This window comes from Callospermophilus lateralis, chromosome 14 (genome assembly GCF_048772815.1).
Source record: "Callospermophilus lateralis isolate mCalLat2 chromosome 14, mCalLat2.hap1, whole genome shotgun sequence".
Classification (NCBI taxonomy): Eukaryota; Metazoa; Chordata; class Mammalia; order Rodentia; family Sciuridae; genus Callospermophilus; species Callospermophilus lateralis.
This window is the reverse complement of record NC_135318.1, coordinates 44,494,039-44,514,383: the sequence shown is the minus strand read 5'-3', so window position 1 is coordinate 44,514,383 and position 20,345 is coordinate 44,494,039. Positions and strand designations below refer to the sequence as shown.

General features: G+C 32.6%; 1 protein-coding gene across 3 annotated transcripts in view; it reads left to right on the top strand.

Annotated features, from left to right (window-relative positions):
• Positions 1–20,345, top strand: part of Ppp4r3b (protein phosphatase 4 regulatory subunit 3B) — a 64,377-nt gene that overhangs the window by 32,325 nt on the left and 11,707 nt on the right. For all 3 annotated transcript variants that reach the window (XM_076833166.2, XM_076833167.2, XM_076833168.2), the window contains 6 exons: positions 7,969–8,100; positions 9,652–9,754; positions 12,786–12,827; positions 14,708–14,866; positions 18,099–18,268; positions 20,168–20,307. In XM_076833166.2, the coding sequence (XP_076689281.1) occupies positions 7,969–8,100; positions 9,652–9,754; positions 12,786–12,827; positions 14,708–14,866; positions 18,099–18,268; positions 20,168–20,307 (746 nt within the window). The remainder of the gene's footprint in view (positions 1–7,968; positions 8,101–9,651; positions 9,755–12,785; positions 12,828–14,707; positions 14,867–18,098; positions 18,269–20,167; positions 20,308–20,345) is intronic.

Sequence of the window (20,345 nt, the reverse complement as noted above, 5' to 3'; positions counted from 1 at the left end):
ATGCCACAGATTGCACACATTTTTGTACTAATTGCCTTTGAAACATAGAGTAGAACTTTACTATAGAATCTGACAGGATTAGTAATGCCACTATTATTACTTATTCTGGCAAGTATTTTCTCATTTAAGAATGAATTTTAAAAATTTTTGAAGATGATAATTATTATTTAAAAGAGTCCTTATTTTTTAAAGATTTATACTGAAATATTATAGTTATCATTTTATATGGAGTATGCTTCAAAATAATTTTTAGAGGATATGGATAATTTGGTTGGAAGTATACAGGTTAAACAAGATGGGCCATGAGTTAATAATTGCAAAAGTAGAATGATAGGTACATAGAATTTATTATGTTATTTTCTTTAGCTTTGAGATTTTCTCTATCTCTGAGATTTGTCATGAAAAGAAGTTATAAAAACTACGCCAGGCTTGAAAGCACATGCCTATAATTCCGGTGACTTGGGAGGCTGAGGCAGGAGGATCACTAGTTCAAAGCCAGCCTTGGCAACTTAGCAAGGCTAAACAACTCAGTAAGACTCTGTCTCTAAATAAAAATATTAAAAAGGGCTGAGGGTATAGTTTAGTGGTTAAGCACTCCTGGCTTCCCTCCCTGATACAAAAAAAAAAGAAACCCACAAGCTAATTTCTTTTGTAAAATGTTGAATATTTTGTATTGAAAAATACCACATTTCATTTCTTAAAATTTCTCCACATTTTTAAAAGTTTTTGGTTTTGGTTTTGATAGTGGGTATTAAACCCAGGGGCACTTAACTACTGAGCCATATCCCTAACCCTTTTTTTAGTTTTTTTTTTATTTTGAGGCAGGATCTTGCTAATTTGCACAGACCCAGCTAATTGGGATCCTCCTACAAATTTGTAGCAAAGATAAAAATAATAGACTACTAAGAACTCACATATACCCTTCACAGTGGTTCCCCGGTTGTTACCATTTTATCTGTCATTTGCTTTTTTTTTCTTTTAATTATTTTTATATACACTCATATATACCTACACATGTACTGTTTTCTTTTTAAACCATTGAAGAATAAGGTACACAAATGATGGCATGAGGACTGGGGCTGGGACTCAGTGATAGAGCACTCGCTTAGCATGTGTGAGGCCCTGGGTTCGATCCTCAGCACCACATAAAAATGAATATATAAAATAAAGGTATTGTGTCCAGCTGCAAATAAAAAAGAAATATTAAAAAAAAAAAGATAGAAATGATGGCATGATGTTTCGTCTGTTGCCCAGTGATCTCTATTTTAGCTGAGAAAAAAACAAAGTTTCTGATCCAGTGTCCCAACAATTTGGGTTTGTCTTATGTATCCTCACAGTTATCAAGTTGTTTTTCTGTGGCAGAAATGGTTCAGATGTTGTGTTTCCTTCATTGTGTCATATTGGGAATTATACCTAACTTTTGTTCTGATATTTTGGTTTGTTTCTTGAGACAGGATCTCACTTTGTTGCCCAGAGTGGCCTCAAATTTACAGTCCTCCTGGGGCTGGGTTGTAGCTCAGTGTAGACCACTCATCTAGCATGTGCAAGGCCCTGGGTTTGATCCTCAGCACCATATAAAAATAAATAAATAAAAGTATTGTGTCCAACTAAAAAATAAGTATTTTTTAAAAAAAATTTACGATTTTCCTGCCTCAGCCTCCAGAGTAGGTGGGATTACTGGCACGTGCCACCATACCCAACTTTTAAAAATGAGCTTTTTTTGTCATTGTCCAGCTTGTTTTTACCAATTCAGAGATTTAAGGAGTTGGATCATTAAGTTCTAATGTAAAGTTTGAGTTGTTATTGTTATTTTCTTCTAAAATGTCAGAATAGGTTTAAGTATTAGACATATGCACACACATACATATATATACTTGTGGTAATCATTTATCTAATTTTTTTATGCTTCGTTTTTTATTGGTTGTTCAAAACATTACACATCTATCAGTTTTTTACTCTACTACTTCAGAATAGTTTTCCTGTTCTTCCTGTTCTTTCTTCTCTTTTTTAACTGTATTTCTGGAACCTAATATACACAAATGCTAATATTTTCCTTGTCTTAACAAAGTGTCAGAAAATTTTCATGTAAATTTGTAATCATTACCATTGGTTGATAGTGACAATAGAATTACAGGATGTGTCACAGTTTCAAAAGGATTAATAGGAATCAGCGAAATAAAGCATGTTGAATTCTGATCCTCAATCAGAATATGAGAGATGTAGCTCAGAATCTGAATAATTTCAGAATTCTATGGTTAGGTATCCCAAACTATCTAATTATTTGGGGAATTATGATTGGGGGAAGGGGTACTTCGGATTTAACCCAGGGGTGCTTTAACACTAAGCTACATCCCCTGCCTTTTTAATTTTTTTAATTGTAAGACAGGGTCTCACTACAATGCTTAGGGCCTTGATAATTTGCTGAGACTGACCATCAACTTGTGATCCTCCTGCCTCCATCTGTCTAGTTGCTGGGATTACAGGCATATGCTCCCATACTCCCAACTTGGGCAATATTATTTTTAGATATATATATGACAGTATATTGTATTTCGATATTATACATACATTAAGTATAACTTATTCTAATTAGGATCCCATTCTTGTGGTTGAACATGATGTAGAGTTTCACTGGTTGTATATTTATATATAAACATAGGAAAGTTATGTCTGATTCATTCTACTGTCTTTCCTATTCTCATCCCTTCCCTTCATTCCCTTTTGTCAAATCCAATGAACTTCTGTTCTTCCCTACCCCACTTACTGTGTGACTCCTTACTGTGTCTTAGCATCCACATACCAGAGAGAACATTCAGGCTTATTATTCTTTATGGCTGAGTCCATTGTGTATGTATACCACATTTTCTTTATCCATTCATCTGTTGAAGGGCACCTAAGTTGGTTCTGTAGCTTAGCTACTATGAATTGAGCTACTATAAACACTGATGTGGCTGCCTCACTGTAATATGCTGATTTCTTAAAATATACCTTTGGGTATGTATATACTGAGGAGTGGGATAACTGGGTCAAATGGTGATTCCATTCCAAGTTTTCTGAAGAATCTCCATACTGCTTTTCAGAGTGGTCACAACCAATTTGCAGTTCCAGCAACGTATGAATGTACCTTTTTTCCCCACATCCTCACCAACGTTTATTTATTTGGGGGGAGGGGGGTGCTAGGGATTGAACTCGAGGGCACTCGACCACTGAGCCACATCCCCAGCCTCTTTTTTTGTGTGTGCATTTTATTTAGAGACAGGATCTCACTGAGTTGCTTAGCACCTCACTTTTGCTAAGGCTGGCTTTGAACTCAGGATCCTCCTGCCTCAACCTCCCAAGCTGCTGGGATTACAGGTGTGCACCACTGCTCCCTGACTCACCAGCATTTATTGTTCTTGATAATTGCCGTACTGACTGGAGATGGGATCTCAGTGTGGTTTGGGACATTATTCTTAAGGCTGCTTAAGATGTACTTTAAAAGCAAAGTATTTGCTTCTAAGTAAGAATGGTTTCATGTTGGAGTGAATAAAACCAACAGGGGCATCATTTTTCTTAAAACTTTGATTTAGAATTAGAACTTTGAAATATTTCCCAGACTGGTTAAACTCACTTGAATATTGTTATTTTTTCTAAGTGCCAAATAGCAAAATAGGACATTGTAGGTCCTGTGGTCTCTGTCACAACTACTTATTTCTACCAGTGTAGCGTAAACTGGCCATTGACAGTTTGAAAATGAATGGGTGTGGCTTTATCCCAATTAATGTTTTACTGTAAAATTTTTATTATAAAGCAAGGAATCAGTAGGGTAGTTTTGTACTTTGCTGACTCCTGTGTTAGACCTCTTTCTCAGAACACCAAGTAAATCAATAGTGGCATCTAAAGACTCATTATAAATTGAAAGTTGTAGTTGCAGAAGCTACAATGGCAGTTTAGGAAAAGGAGCAAAAGCAAGGAAAACACGAGTAAACAGGCATTGGGAAGGAGATATTGGGATCTTTTAAGAGGAGATTCTCTAAAATAGTTTTTGGTGATACAACATTGGAATTGAGTAACTAAGGTTCCTCCATAAGAGTTTAAGACCAAGTCATTGACATTAGAAGAAGGCATTTTCCATTAATTTTCATTATCCTTATTTTTCATTATCCTCCTGAAACTCCTTGAATATGAGTTTTCTTTCCTGAGCCATGTGGTTGTTGAAGAAACAAGGAAACAAATTTGGATTTCTACTGTAGCAATTAATGCTACCCAAAAAATCTACCAGATACCATTGTCTTTTGGTATCATTGGAAAATTGATTCCAGGACTCCCCCTCACCCTGGCCAGGATGCCAAAATCAGTTAATGTTCAAGTCCCTTATATAAAGTACCATAATCTTCACATATAACCCATGCACATTCTCCCATATACTTTAAATCATCCCTCATCCAGTGCTTCATCCATTCCTCATCCAATCTCAATGCCATGTAAGTAGTAGTTGTATTGGGTTAGGAAATAGTGGCAAGGAAAAAATATGTATTTGTCCATTGTAACTAACGTTTTTTAACCAATATTTTTTATCTGATATTTGTTAAATGTGAAGTTACACAACCCATGGATAACTTTTATGGCATTTACATTATTTTAGGTATTATAAAAGAGACTTGAGGACATCAAGATTTTTGTTATCTGTGGGGTTGGTGGTCCTTAATAAACCAGTTACCCACAGGACCACTGTACTACTTGTAAGTGAATTTAGTCATGAATTAAAGTTGACTAACTGCTGAGACTGGGTACCTCAGGGATAGGAATATCTTGCTATTACTTCTTTTTCTATGCAACTTAACCTCTAGATCTGTGGTTAACTCATATTTTACGAATTGTTTGTTATCTTCCAAAGCCCTGACTCCCTCCCAGCTATGGCTAGCTATATCTGAGATAGGCAGTGGAAGATGCCTTTCCTTGAGGGCTTTAGATAGCTTCTGTAGCCTGTTTCTTGTTGGTATAAGTTCTGTAAAGTATAGGGATTGAATAATCACAAAGGTTGCTTATTCTGAAGTTTATTTGACAGTTAAGCTACCTAAACTATTTAGTAGGCTTCCAAACTATTTGATTTTATAGATTCTGAAGATCTTAAATTTAAGTATAATCTGTGACCCTGAAGATTTCCTTTCACCTGGTGACCTTATACCCTTTCTCAAGTTTTACTGTCTTGAAAATGTTCTAAAGAATGAGATTCTGTGGTGCTTATACCTTTGTCAGAGAGAGAGCTCTTATAGAAGATTTTTTTAAAAGCAGTTCTTTTATCTCCTAAAAGCTGTAGCTCTCTATAGTTGTTTCTATTAGTTTCACTATGAAATATATAAATTGTCTTTTTCTCTTTACAAGTTAACAAACTATGGGGCTTTCAGTGAACACAGTTCCTTCAATAAATGATCTATACCTTAAGCAGTCTTTCTTTGCCACTGTAGTTTTTTATTATTATTAGTTATTGATGGACCTTTATTTATTTATTTATATGTGTTGCTGAGAATCGAACCCAGTGCCTCACACATGCTAGCCAAGCACTATACCATTGAGCCACAACCCTGCCCTTGCCACTGTGTTTTTATTTAGGTATAACTTAAATCCATTATTTGTGATAATGTTTTATATGGGTGTGTTTATATAAGAGGATTACATATAATAGAGCAAATTATTTGAGGTATTAATTAATGGTTGAGTCCCAAGTTGTATACTTTTTTATTTTGCACACTTTTTTTAATTAATTTTTTATAATTTATGTAACAGTGGAATGCATTGCAATTCATATTACACATATAGAGCACAATTTTTTATATCTCTGATTGTATACAAAGTATATTCACACCAATTTGTGTCTTCATACATGTACTTTGGATAATGATGACCATTGCATTCCACCATCATTTCTAACCCCATGCTCCCGCTCCCTATCCTGCTATGAATCAGCCTCCTATATCAGAGAAAATATTCGTCGATTGGTTTTTTGGGATTGGCTAACTTCACTTTGCATTATCTCCTCCAACTCCAACCATTTACTTGCAGATGCCATGATTTCATTCTCTATTATTGCTGAGTAATATTCCATTGTATATAAATGCCACATATTTTTATCCATTCATCTACTGAAGGGCATCTGGGTTGGTTCCACAGTTTAGCTATTGTGAATTGTGCTGCTGTAAACATTGATGTGGCTATGTCCCTGTAGTATGCTGTTTTTAAGTCCTTTGGGTATAGACTGAGGAGAGGGATAGCTGGGTCAAATGGAGGTTCCATTCCCAATTTTCCAAGAAATCTCCATACTGCTTTCCATATTGGCTGCACTAATTTGCAATCCCACCAGCAGTGTATGAGTGTATCTTTTCCCCCACATATTCACCAACACTCATTGTTGTTTTGTACATATTTATGAGGTCTTTGTGTCTCAATATGTGTATACATTTATCAATTTGTGTATGTGTGTGTAATAGGGGGTCAATTTGTGTATGTGTGTGTAGTAGGGGGAATCAAGCCCAATTCCTTGCTCACACTAGGCAAATGGTTTACCCCACTGAGTAACATCCCCAGCCCTGTGTAATATTTACATCAAGGTAAACACATTTGCTGTCTAAAACATTTATCATTTCTTTATAGTGCATAGCTCTGTGAAATTTATTTTGTAATTCTTCTTTGAAGAAATAGCACATAATTATTATGTATATTACATAACATTTGATAATAAACAACTACATTTTTCTTATTTTAGAGTGTATATGTACCTATTAAAAATAATTTTTTAGGCCTGCTCTCTTTTCCATCTACTTCATCAAACTTTCATTTACTAGTGACTTTTAATCTCCCTAACCTCCTTTATTTTATGGCCTTAAAATAACTAGTGTTAACTTCCTTTATATCTCATTTTCATTTTCTCTATGCCTATACAAATTTACATAAACATATTCAAACACAGATTTAATGTGTCAATAGTCCCAGCTCCTTGGGAGGCTTAGACAGGAGGATTGCCTGAGCCCTGGAGTTGAAGACCAGCCTGGATAAGAATGCCAAGATCCTGTCTCTGGGAAAAAAAAAAAAAAAAAACTCTCACTACAAAACAATATGCTATGTTAGGAAGGGACCATCCCCGTACATTTTTTTCTTGGTTCATCTCTTGATTTCATCATTTCCTCTTGTGCTTGATTTATCTTATTTAGTAGGCCATACCATATATTTATAAATATAGCCTGGGTATATGACAAGCTGTGCCATCTGGGTTTTGTAACTTCTTTGTGATGTTTGAACAACAGCAAAATAGCCTAATAATGCATTTCTCAGAACATGTTCCTCAAATCCACTGAGCTAATGTCAAAACTTTTTTTGACATACCAATCACTTTTTGTCCTGTTATGCTTAGAATTTCTACTTTTTATCTATAGAATGCAAAGATATTTTGTATTGCCAGTTGCTTTCTGACTCTAAAATTAAAGCTAAAATAGCAAATCTACTTAATATTAGATAATTATATAACAGTGTTCATCCACTTGTCTCCTATAAAGAGTTACATTACTAGGTTATACTCCTTGTCTGTCATTTTTGTTTGTTTTGTTTTGCTGAGTGGTTTTCAGATTTTCTGTGTTTTAATATAACACAATGTGTGATCTACTTGTTTAGTCAACCTCTAAATTTATGCCTGAGGCTGAAATCTAGAATGAGAATCTAATGTAGAACCTCTGGTGAACAATATTCACTATATTGTGTTTTTTATTTTCCTATAAGCCGGGGCATATTCTTTTTTTTTTCTTAATTTCTTTCTTTTGGAGTGATATTTTTTCAGTGTAGTGTTTTCAGAATTTTGAAAAACTCTAGGAAGAAAAAAGTTTAAAGAAACTCTTGTGTTTGTTTTTTTTTCTTTATATGATTCTGATATTGTTCTTTCAGTTGGTGTATTTGTCTTACATCCAAACAGGGGTTTAATGGAAACATGTTTTCTTTCAGGATATTCTTCTTATTAATGTAGTAATTGAACAGATGATCTGTGATACTGATCCTGAGTTAGGAGGTGCAGTTCAGTTAATGGGACTTCTTCGTACTCTAATTGATCCAGAGAACATGTTGGCTACAACTAATGTAAGAAATCACCCTGATATTAAAAATTTTGACATGGGCAGTTTCACCTGGCTTTGCAATGAGATTTTGACAAATAGTAAATTCCTTCCTTTGTATACGTAGTATTCAAGAAGCAGTGGTATTCTTGTAGCAATTCAGTTGCATCATATACGAGTTTATAATTATTAAAGTCTTGATAATCTGTTAACATCATAAAAATTCACACATGGCATTGTGAATATCATTGAAACAACTAAACTGCTTACTATAAAGTAATAAAGGGTGAGTTTTACATTGTTTTTATCACAAAAGAAGAATGTATTCTTAAGGATCTCTTTTCTTTTCTCTTTAATTTTGGCAGTACTAAAGGATTGAACCCAGCTACATCCCCAGCCCTTTTTACTTTTATTTTCCCTTGAAATTAGAGAATATGTACATTCTTTTTAAATCTTTCCTAATTTGTGGGCCCAATTGTGTGAAAAATAATGGCAAAAAGTCAAGATATTATTTTCTAAATTGTAAACTATTAAAATTTAAAGAATAATTATAATTTTCATATTTTTGCATATTGGCTTAATAAATTAATTCAGCAGTTTTTCAAATTTGGATAGGTATTGAAATCTAGGCCTCCTGATTTTAAGCACTTTACCAATCACATGGCACATGTGTTCATGTCTGTTTTTTCCTTCTTTTTTATTTAAACCACAGATGTTCTACCACTGAGCTCCCAATCCTTTTTGTTTTTTATTTTGAAATAGGCTGGCCTCAAATTTGTGTTTTCCCCTGCCTTAGGCTCCCAACTTGCTGGGATTATTATTGTGGTAGCTCATACCAAACTTCTTTTTCTTTCTTTCTTTTGTTTGTTTGTTTGGTTTGTTTTTTTGTTTTTGTTTTCTTTTTTTAAGTGTTTTTGGTTTTTCTTTAGAAACAGATCTTTTTCTGCTTTTGAATTATACTCTTAAAGATGAAAGAATTTTATGCAACTAACCAAACATTGTTGGGCAAAGTGAGAATAGCATATACCTTAATAACCATTGCTATTCTTTTGTTTCTTTGTTACATTCTTGGGAAAAGAATCAGGAAGCTATACAATAAGAAACAAATGATCAGTAGTGACTATTAAGATATATGCTGTTCTCACGTTTGGTTAGTTGGTTGTATTTTTTACCTCACAATTACTTCGAGTTTATGTGTGGCGAGAACACTTTAAAGTCTAATTTTAGCAACTTCAGGTATGGAATACGTGTCTGTGAATTATAATTACCATGTTGTATGGAAGATTGATTGTTCTTACATTTCATATCACCAGCATCTTTGAAAAAAAAAACAATTGTTCTGAAAAACATTTTAGTATTCTATCATACTTCCATTTTTATTTAATATATAATATAAAAGACTTGGTTTTTCATTTCTGCAAAAAAAAAAGTATTAAAGTGACTATAACCATTTTTTGGTTCTTTCACATTATATAACTAGTTTTTGGTTCTTTTCACCTTATCTTAAAATGTGTTGTTAGTATATGACCTGCACTAATAATGCTTAAAGATGTTTTCTTAATTCTGTTTGTTTCAGAAAACTGAGAAAAGTGAATTTCTAAACTTCTTCTACAATCATTGTATGCATGTCCTAACAGCACCACTTTTAACTAATACTTCAGAAGACAAATGTGAAAAGGGTAGGTTTTCTTTTTATCTGCTTAGGACTTCTATTTTTAAATACGAGTAAAATAAATATTAAAACTAACATGCTGTTTACTTCGTGCTTTATGTGACAGGGAAATTACTACTGAAATATTTATACTGCAGTAAAATTCTTGATTTTCCTTGTTTCTGAGTGTCTGTGGAAGAGAATGATATAAAAAATGTGGCTAAGAGTATTACACACTGATAAAGAGAGAAAGAGAGAAAGACAGAGACACTTTAAAAAAGGAGACTGTCCCCAGAGTTAGAATAGATTATCTGGAGAGAATTAAGAGCAAACAGTGTATTGCTACATTAGAAATCTGAGGGTACTGCTGGGGACAGTGCCACAAGCCTGTAATTTCAGTGATGCAGGAGGCTGAGGCAGGAGGATCAAAAATTCAAGGTGAGTCTCAGCATATTAGCAAATTCTCTTACAAAACAAAAAAATGTAAGGAGCAAGTATGCTCAGTGATAAGGTATCCCTGGGTTTCATTCCCAGGATCAAAAAACAAAAACCTATGAGAACCATCAGTTCCGAAGAACAGTTTAACATTATGTGAAAGCCCTCTTATTTTTACAATGTCAGGGTCAGAAATTGGTTGAAGGGTTAAGCAAAAAGTTGATTAAAGCAAATAATGATTTTTTTTTAATTTTGTTTTGATACCAGGGATGAACCCAGGGGCACTTTACCACTGAGCTACATCCCCAACCCTTTTTGTGAGATAAGATCTCACTAAGTTGAAGAGGCTGGCCACCAGCTTGTAATGCTCTCACTTCAGCCTCCCGAGTCATTTGGATTACTGTTATTCACCACTGCACCTGGCTCTTCAAACATTTTCATTGAACCTGTAAATGTACATTCATATGCTAGTATAAAGGGGCAAAGGGCTTTTCATGTGCATTTTTGTTGTATTCCCTTATTATCTTCATTGCATAAATTATAACTGTAATTTATCAGCTGCAAATTCTGGTTTCAGTTTATTAAAGGGGAGTGGAAACGTAAAGATATTTTTAAGGCAGTCTGAATACAGAATCCTATTACAGTTTTAAGTAGTATCTTCAGGTATATATTTAATTCGGCATCAGTTTTTAGTTGATATCTACTATATCCAATTTAACTGTAGATATTCTAGCTATCTTAAATTTCATCAGCCTGCAGTATTCATTTACTGATTGGTACCAGGGATTGAACCCAGAGGTGCTTAACCACTGAGCTACATCCCCAGCCATTTCTATTTTTTATTTTGAGATAGGCCCTAAAAACTTAGTGAAACCCTAAGTGGCTGAGCCTTCCTAGCTGCTGGGATTACAGGAGTATACCACTGAGCCCACCTATTTAAATCATATTATGATGTTGCCATAACACATGCTAGCTTAAACAAAGGACTTAGATAAGTATACAGCTGAATTTGTGAAATCAGAAATTAGCGGGGGCATCCAGACTCTGTGATAATGCCTATAATCCCAGCACCTTGGGAGGCTGAGGCAGGAGAATTGAAAGTTTAAGGCCAGCCTTAGCAACTTATCGAGGCCCCATCTCAAAATTAAAAAAGGACTCAGGGATGTGTCTCAGTGATAAAGTGCCCCTGGGTTCAATCACCAGTACCAAAAAAGAAGAAGCAAGTATGTGGGGGCATACTAGAGTATTAGCAACTATCTTGAAAACATTGGAAATCAATTAAGAGAAAGTAAACAGAATTTTACCAAAAAAAAGTTGTAACAGAGACACACCCTATAATACCATAGACTTTTTTTCTGATTATATGTCCCTATAAACATAGGGAGTGTTTATGCATATACATGGTAGGTATAAGAATGTTACTGCATTGTTTGTTGTAGGGAATTGAATAAAGCATGGTATATTCATATAATGGAATACCATACAGAGTTATAGTGATTGGAATGAATCTTGATGTATCAACTGAGTAGTTCTCAAAAATATGAACTGAATGGGTACAAAAACACATCACAGAAGATTTTACTATAGAATGATTCCATTTATGTAAATTATAATTATTCAATTTAATGTTCATTTTAAAGTAAAACACTTCCAGCAAACAGAAGTAAATAAATAATAGGACAAATACTCATACTCTGTATTGGCTTTATAAAAAAATAAGTTACTAAACTTCTTTTCAGATTTTTTTCAATGAAAATATGCCCCTTGAAATTCTCATTCCCATTCTATCCCCACTCCCCTATTCCTCAAGGTATGCTGAATTTGGAGTTTATCACTTATATTTGCATATGCTTTTTATATGTATAATAGAGCATTGTTTTTCATATTAAATTTATTCTGATTATTCATATTAACCTGCATTCTTTCCTTTTATTTGATGCTACTTTTGAGATTTATTCATATTGATACCTTGAGTTTTTATTTATTTTCAAATAAATAGCATTTTAAAATCTTTGCACAGTATTCTCTTGTGTGAGTAGGCTATAATTTAGCTATTCCACTTCTCATATACCTTTGTGTCCAGCTTTTTGCTATTAAAAGAATGCTTCAGTATACATTCTTATACAGTGTAATTTGCTTTTCTGTGCAATGCGTTTTCCTATGCAGTATACCTATATGTGCTTGATAAACTATATATGCCTGAAAAAATGTCCTACTTTTATTTTTTTAAAGCATATCATTAACATGTGTTATTCCAGAGTTTTTAAATTTCTGTATTTTCTGTTTTAAAATATGTGATCCAGAGGATATAACAATATCCTGATTGTTAATGATGAATGGGAGATAAAAGAAGATTTATCAGTCAGTCTTATCTTTGGTTATGGTCTCACTTATATTTTTATCAGAATACTTATCCTATGTTGTCTTTTAATAATTCCACATCTGCGCCTGATTTTTTGAAAGATTACAGATAGATGTATATAACTAACCAAGGCAGCCAGCTCTTAATGATCATTATGAAGGTTAAAGGTAATTGATTAAAGATGAGTTTTACATATTATAAAGTATCTGGGCGGTATGAGATATTGTTACTGAAGTAGTTAATTGTAAATTTTTTTTATTAGATAACATAGTTGGATCTAACAAAAACAACACAATTTGCCCTGGTAAGTATAAATTCATATTTTCTGAACTAATAACAAATTCTAAGTTATTTCTTTCTCAGAGTATAAAGCATTTATATAAGGCTAAGGAAAGCTTATTTTCAACATAAGATAAAATCAAATAATAGGTTCACTTTTTTCTTTATTATAAAGAAGAAATTTCACCTGCTCAATACAAAATATGGAAAAAACAGTTGTTTTTTTCTGTAAATTTGCAGCGTATTTTCTGTTATGGTTTTGAAGAAGGTATTGTCTGTTCTTATTATCCTTGAATCTAAGTCTAAACATTGTTATTTCCACTTGGAACAGGTATAATAGGTGTGGGTCTGGTAGTATGGAAACTATACTATGTGCACCTAGCTTTTCATCTTTTCTACCAGGTTCATCAAATTTCCTGGAGAGATCTGGGTAAGGGGATACATGCCTGTAATCTCAGCCACTCAGGAAGCCAAAACAAGAGTATCACAATTTCCAGTTCAGCCTGGGCAATTTAGGGAGCCTCTGTCTCTAATAATAATGTAGAATGGGGTCTGAAGATGTAGTTCAGTGGTAAAGTATTTGCTTAGCATACACGAGGTCCCGGATCCAATCCCCAATACTGAAAAATAAATTAAAAATTCCAGGAGAACCAATTTCAAATAAGGAGACTATTTAGAAATTAAATTGGGTTAGAAAGAGAGATGTAGAGATATGAGTAATTTCTTCACCTTATGTAGGAAAGGGTAAACAAGATATTTGTTAAACACCATGCATCCTTTTTAAAATACAATTGTAGAATTGAAAAATAAAAAATTATTTTTTAATGGTGAGGAATTTTGGCTGTGACATACTGGCTATTTATGTTGGGAATAAGTAAAACTTCTTACTTGCATTTAAAGTGGAAGCAATCTTTGAAATACTAGAATTATATTTTTTATGGCCATTTTGTTATGAAAAAGAATGTTGCATTACTCCAAATGGGCTTATATTTCCACAGGGTATGTGCTTATCATCTTTTGTATTTAAAGAAAAAATTGTATTTGGAGATGTTGATTTTAATTTTTTTTTTTTCTATTTTGTAAGGCTGTGATTCCAGTTTTTTCACAGTTTAATATTTCCTATTTCGTTGCCTAAAACATTTGTAATACAGCATAATTATCCATATAAGTCCTTAATACACATTAAAATTTGATAGCAATTCATAATTATTTCTTGAATTTACAAATCAAAGCCTCTTGAGGGGGAAAAGCACACTAGTTTATTTCAGTAGGCCTCTCTTTATGGATATCATGAATTGATGCTTTTAAAATTAATAGTTTTTAATGTAATATTTTTTCACTTTATATTCAAATAGCCAAAAATATCTTTCCCTTAGATGTGTTCAAAGAAAGCATAGTTGGAGCTGCAGTGTAGCTCAATGGTAGAGTGCTTGCCCTACACATATGAGGCACTAGGTTCAATCCTCAGCACCACATAAAAATAAATAAAAGAAAGGTATCGTCTATCTACAACTAAAAAATATTTTTTAAAAAGCGTAGTAATTTTTCTTAAGAGATTTGTATTGAGCACGTTAGACAAAACATTAGTATCAACCCTTTTATAGCATCATTAATATTAATGATAATACTTACTAAGGAAGCATTACCAAGAAAACTCAGTGAAATGAAGGTTATATTACATTTGTAGATTCAGATTGTTTTCTTTCTGTTAGAAAATATCTACTTAGTAGGTAAAACTGATAATACTTTCAGATAGTCCGTCTAAGAAAAAGTATACATCTACAGCCTTCTTAATTGTCATAAAAACAGACAAGAAAATGGCTCTAATATATAGGATATAAGCTTATTTAGTCTATTAAGATGTATTATAATATTTTATTTTCATGAGATGACTTTCTTTTTTAGATAATTATCAAACAGCACAGCTACTTGCCTTAATTTTAGAGTTACTTACATTTTGTGTGGAACATCACACATACCATATAAAAAACTACATTATGAACAAGGACTTGCTAAGAAGAGTTTTGGTCTTGATGAATTCGAAGCACACTTTCCTGGCCTTGTGTAAGTAACAATTTAAATGGACATTCTGTAAAATGTTTTTTTAAGAAACAACATTTTTGGTAGAGATGATAGCTAAATTACCATTTGAAGTTATTTCTATTTATTTGTTGAGCAGTGTGTATGCTATTAATGAGATGATTGTAAGAAGTCCTGATCTTCTCTGTTCTTAAAGGGACAGGGGAGTAGATTACAGTGGTTCCCAACTTGAATCAGGCACCCAGTTAGCTTAATTTTTGTTGTTGTACAATACAATGCAATGACAGCATTTCACTAATAGAACCAGGCCTGCCATCTTTTCCCTTTGCTCATGAGACTATCATGTTCTACTGACTTAATCTCCCTGACCTCCTTTATTTTTATAATCTTAATATAGCCAATGTTACTATTAACTGTATACATTTTTTCCTTTTCATTCCTTTCTCTGTGCCTATACAAATTTACGTAAACATATTCACACACATAGGATTTTTTGTTTTTATTTGTACAGAAACTGAATCATATTAACATACTTATTTCTTTGCCTCTCAATCTTGGTACTCTAAGCTAGTTGATATGGTATAGATTAATTTTTTTCCTAAAGATAGCAGATCATTTCATAATCTCTTTCATAAACTGTTGTATCATTTTCTAGTGAATGGATTGCAAGATTATTTTTGCTTTTTTGCCACTCCAAACTACAGTTGTAAATAGCCTGAAATACTAATTTTTTTATATGTTGATTTATTTATTTATGTAAAATAGCTTCCCAGTAATAAGATTGCCAGGATAAAGTGCTTGTATACTTCATAGTTTTTAACATATATTTTTATATTTTTTTTAACTTAACATATAGCTGCCAGATTTCTTTCCCCAAAACTTGAAGCATTTGACAATATCCCTATACTTTTATTGCCTTTTTAAAATGGTATCAATCTGATGATAATGTGGTATTCCATTCTTGTTTTAATTTGCATTGTCCCAATTTTAGTACAATATTCGTTTATCTCTGTTATGAATTACATGTTATCTTTTTCTTAAGAGTTCTTTAATAAAAAATACAGTTTATTTCCTCCTGGTCTTTGGGGTTTGGTTTTGTTTTGTTGATAGTTTTTTGTTTTTGTCTTGTTCAGGAAGTCTTCTATGTTCTAAGTGTTCTTTTCAGTTTTCTTCTAATATTTTTATTCTTTCATTTTTTACATATGTGTGTGTGTGTGTGTGTGTGTGTGTGTGTGTGTGTGTATAATGCATCTGAAAGATGGTTTTTGATATGATTTGAAGTGATGGTCTAGATTTGTTCTTTTCTAGAAGGATAAGACAACCATACCAACACCTTTATTAAATAAACCACATTTTCCCCACAAAATTAAAATACCACCTTTATTAAACAGTAAGTTAAACAGATACATTTATGTCTTAATTATGGACTGTCTATTCTTTAATCTTATCAGTTGAAATAATAGCAATGTTTATTGTGCCATTATAATATGTCTGTTGTAGAGCTGGGCACAGTGGCACTCGCCTGTAAAAGGACTAGGGATTTAGTTCAGTGGTAAACTACCCAGGTTCCCAGTACTGGGAGGTTAAAATGTTTCTATTATAAGAACCTACTGAGTACCCCCTTTTTTCTTTTTCATAATTTTCTTTGTTACTCTTCAAATTTTTTCCTTGCGCAGTATCTTAAAAATTGTTTTCTTCAGGGGCTGTGGGGATATGACTCAGCGGTAGAGCGCTTGCCTTGCACATGTGCAGCAGCCCTGGGTTCGATCCTCAGCCCCACATAAAAATAAATAAATAAAATAAAGGTATTGTTTCCAACTACAACTAAAAAATAAATATTTTTTTAAAAATTGTTTTCTTCAGTTCATCTTGATTAGAATTACTCTATTTGAATTTTAATTTTGGAAGCATTAATGTATTCATAGTAGATTTTCCCATCTGATTTTTGATAAATAGTACTTTTTGATGATTGTGCAGTACTCCCATTAACATGGTTATATTCTAATGGAATGAATTTCCAGTATTTAAATATGTTGCTTTAGAATTGTCATTAATAGTTACATTGTAACTGTAGCTTTGCATGCATGTCATTTCATTCACAGTAGTTTATGGGTGCCTGATTGTTCACACCTTTGTCAGTTATTCGGTTTTGGGGTTTTTTTGTTTTGTTTTGTTAATCCTAAATGAAATATTTTTTATCCTGCCACAAAAAGAGGTGATATTATAAATCTAGCACTTCTCCCCACATTTGTTTGGTGGTGTTCCAGTTAACATACATTTATACCTTATGTAACCTGTTTCTATTTTATTCTCAGATATTTGAGCTTCTTAGAACAGGCACAACTGGATCATTTAACCAACTTCCATTCTTGAACAGACAATTGATGTTATCTGTAGAATAAATTAAGAGGGAAAGGTTACAATATCAGATACAAAAAAGATTAAAAACACAATCCTTTGTGTTCCCTAAAAATTTTAGTAATGATATTGCTAAATTTATTTAGCTAGGAAAAGCTCGTTAAAAGAGAAATTTCTTTTTTAATATTTTAAAATATGAGATGCTCATTGCTATTTTTTCTTTTATAAATATATTTTTATCTACCACACTGCATGCTTTCCCAAGGAAAAATAGTTCATACAGTTGGTAAATAAGGGAATGTTATTATAATGTGAAAGTAGCGGTAATTCACAGATGGTTTTTTTCAAGGCAGGAAGAGCTAGAATCATGGGAGAGGAATTATAACCTTCATTGGAAAACTTAAAAAATGAAACAAAAAGATTTTTTTAAGATATCCTATATTGTCCTTTGGTGTATTTTCAGAAAATCTGGAAACATCTGCCTTCAGATTTCCTTCTCCCAGAAAGGCTATCTTGACTCTTGGCAGACTTGCCCCCCAGTTCATACTGAACTATCTTTACGGTGTCTACCAAGCACTGCTAAGTGTTATCATCATTGTCATTTATAGGGTTTTAATATTTTTTTTCCTTCTCTTTGCCATGGAGCTGACCACCTAAGTGGATTATTTATCTCCCAGATACTTTTTCCTGTGATATTGTTAATTCTGGCTATAAAGTTGTACCAGTTTTTACCTATCTTCCCTGAACTCTTTATTTTTCTCAAAACCCAATTGTTTTAGTGCACAATTTTACTTTTTATTTTAGAAGAATGTATATACTACTTTATGGCAAAAAATACTTCTAAAATAATAAATTATAGTAAAATCATCAGCTTATTCCCTTGTTTATGTTTAATTAGGTGCTCTTCGCTTTATGAGACGGATAATTGGCCTTAAAGATGAATTTTACAATCGTTACATCACCAAAGGAAATCTTTTTGAGCCAGTTATAAATGCTCTTCTGGATAATGGAACTCGGTACAATCTGTTGAATTCAGCTGTTATTGAGTTGTTTGAATTTATAAGAGTGGTAAGTTAAAGAACTCTTAGTGATCATATGTTAAAAAATTAACTATTTGTGAAGAAGTAATTATATGTAAAAGTAAAATAATAATATGTAAACAAGTGATTTCTTCATTCCCCCTTTTCTCCTAAAATTGTGATTCTAAGTGTCTTAGAATCTATTCTAATAAACTAAAGTTTTTTTAAAAATCAGATACTATTATATTCTTACTTGCCATGTGGTTATAGTTTAGTGTGTTTTGTTTTGTTTTTGGTGTGTGTATGTTTGTTGCTGGGGATCAAATCCAGGTCCTAAAAGTGAAATTCAGTGTAAACTGTTTTGTTTCTGTGGTCCTGGGGATTGAACCTAGGGCCTTCTGCATGCACAGCAAGCATTCTACCAACTGAGCCATATATAGCCCCTCAATTACTTAGTTTTGTCAGTTCCATTTTTACTGGCCAAATGTTTCAGGATCGCATTTGGCATATATGAGCATTTCAATCATGCATACCATTCAGGTGATTTAAGGTAGTTTTCTGTTATAGGGTAGTAATAAAAAAAAATGGATAGATAAGATTGTGAAATAATTTGGTAGACATTGATGCAAAATACATAAAAGATATGATGAGATCTTATAATTTTTAAGTTGGAGAGACCAGAAAGACAAGGATTAGATGTATTCCTTCAGTTACCTTACTTTGCAGATGAGGAAATTAAGATAACCAAAGTGATCAAGAGCTTTCATTTGATTAGTAGCACAATCAGTATTTGAAACTATGTCTCAGTTTCAGGCAACAAAAGATGTGTCATAAAAAGATCTTGAGAGAGCTATGTTTGAACTATAGAAATAAGATAGTACAACAAATTAATCAGTACAACAAATTTACCTCTACTGCACATATACACACAGAAATTATTCCATCAAGGAAATGGCTACATTATTGGAAAGAACATTTAAAAAAAAAATGACAGCTAGAAATTTACTCTCTGGTTTTTTCTTAATAAATGTGATTTCCACTGATTACATGTTATTCTCATATGAAGATTATTTGGCTAACTAGATTGTTTTTCTGAGAATATTAGTAAAGAAGGAATGCAGTTAACTGGCTCACTAGTATCTGAACCCAGGTTCATAGCATATTTTTTAAGGAATCAAGAGCTTTTTATATTCTTGTGTACTTTTTTATTACAAGTATTTTTTCCTATCTAATACTGACAAAATGATACATTGGTTCACAATCCCATCCCTAGTATCATAATTGAATTTACATTTTTCTGAAAGTAAATTTGAGTAATAAATATATTGAATTCCCAAAATTATCCTTTTGGTCCGTATAAAATAGTATATAGCAGGAATAAACAAGTAGAATTCCAGATATGTATTTCATTGGTACTATGTGTGTACTATTGTCAAAGGAATCTACTTTATTATTTAGATACAACATGCTATTTTGGTAAACAGAAGTCACTAAATTGATGTTAAAATATGATTTTAACATCTGCCCTTTAGTAATAAGCCATGTGCTCTTAATCAGAACACCCAGCCGCCTCTCTGTCTCATTTTGTGTTTTTAGAAAACAGTATAATAAAATGAAATAGAATTGTGAGAATCAAGTTAAATTGTATGTGAAAGTGCTTTTTAAACTGAAGTGCTACAAAAATGCAAAAAATCAAAGATGTAAACTAAATCTATTTACTTTTCAAATGTTCTTTATAGTCTCCAAAAAGGGCTCCAGTGAATTGCTTCTCCTTTTTCCCAAGTTTTTTGTGGAGTCCTGGTTCATGTATAAAGAAACTGGGACATTTATTTTTGGAAAGTGATTTTGAAAAATGTTTTTTAAATCAGCTTTGGAACTACATTTTTTAAAATTTTTCTTCTAACAAACATTGTATTGTATTTGAAATGTAAATTTTGTGCTTATACAGGAAGATATCAAGTCTCTGACTGCACATATAGTTGAAAACTTTTATAAAGCACTTGAATCGATTGAATATGTTCAGACATTCAAAGGATTGAAGACTAAATACGAACAAGAAAAAGACAGACAAAATCAGAAACTGAACAGGTATTGCTGGAGTATATTGTACTTATAGCTCACAGGAT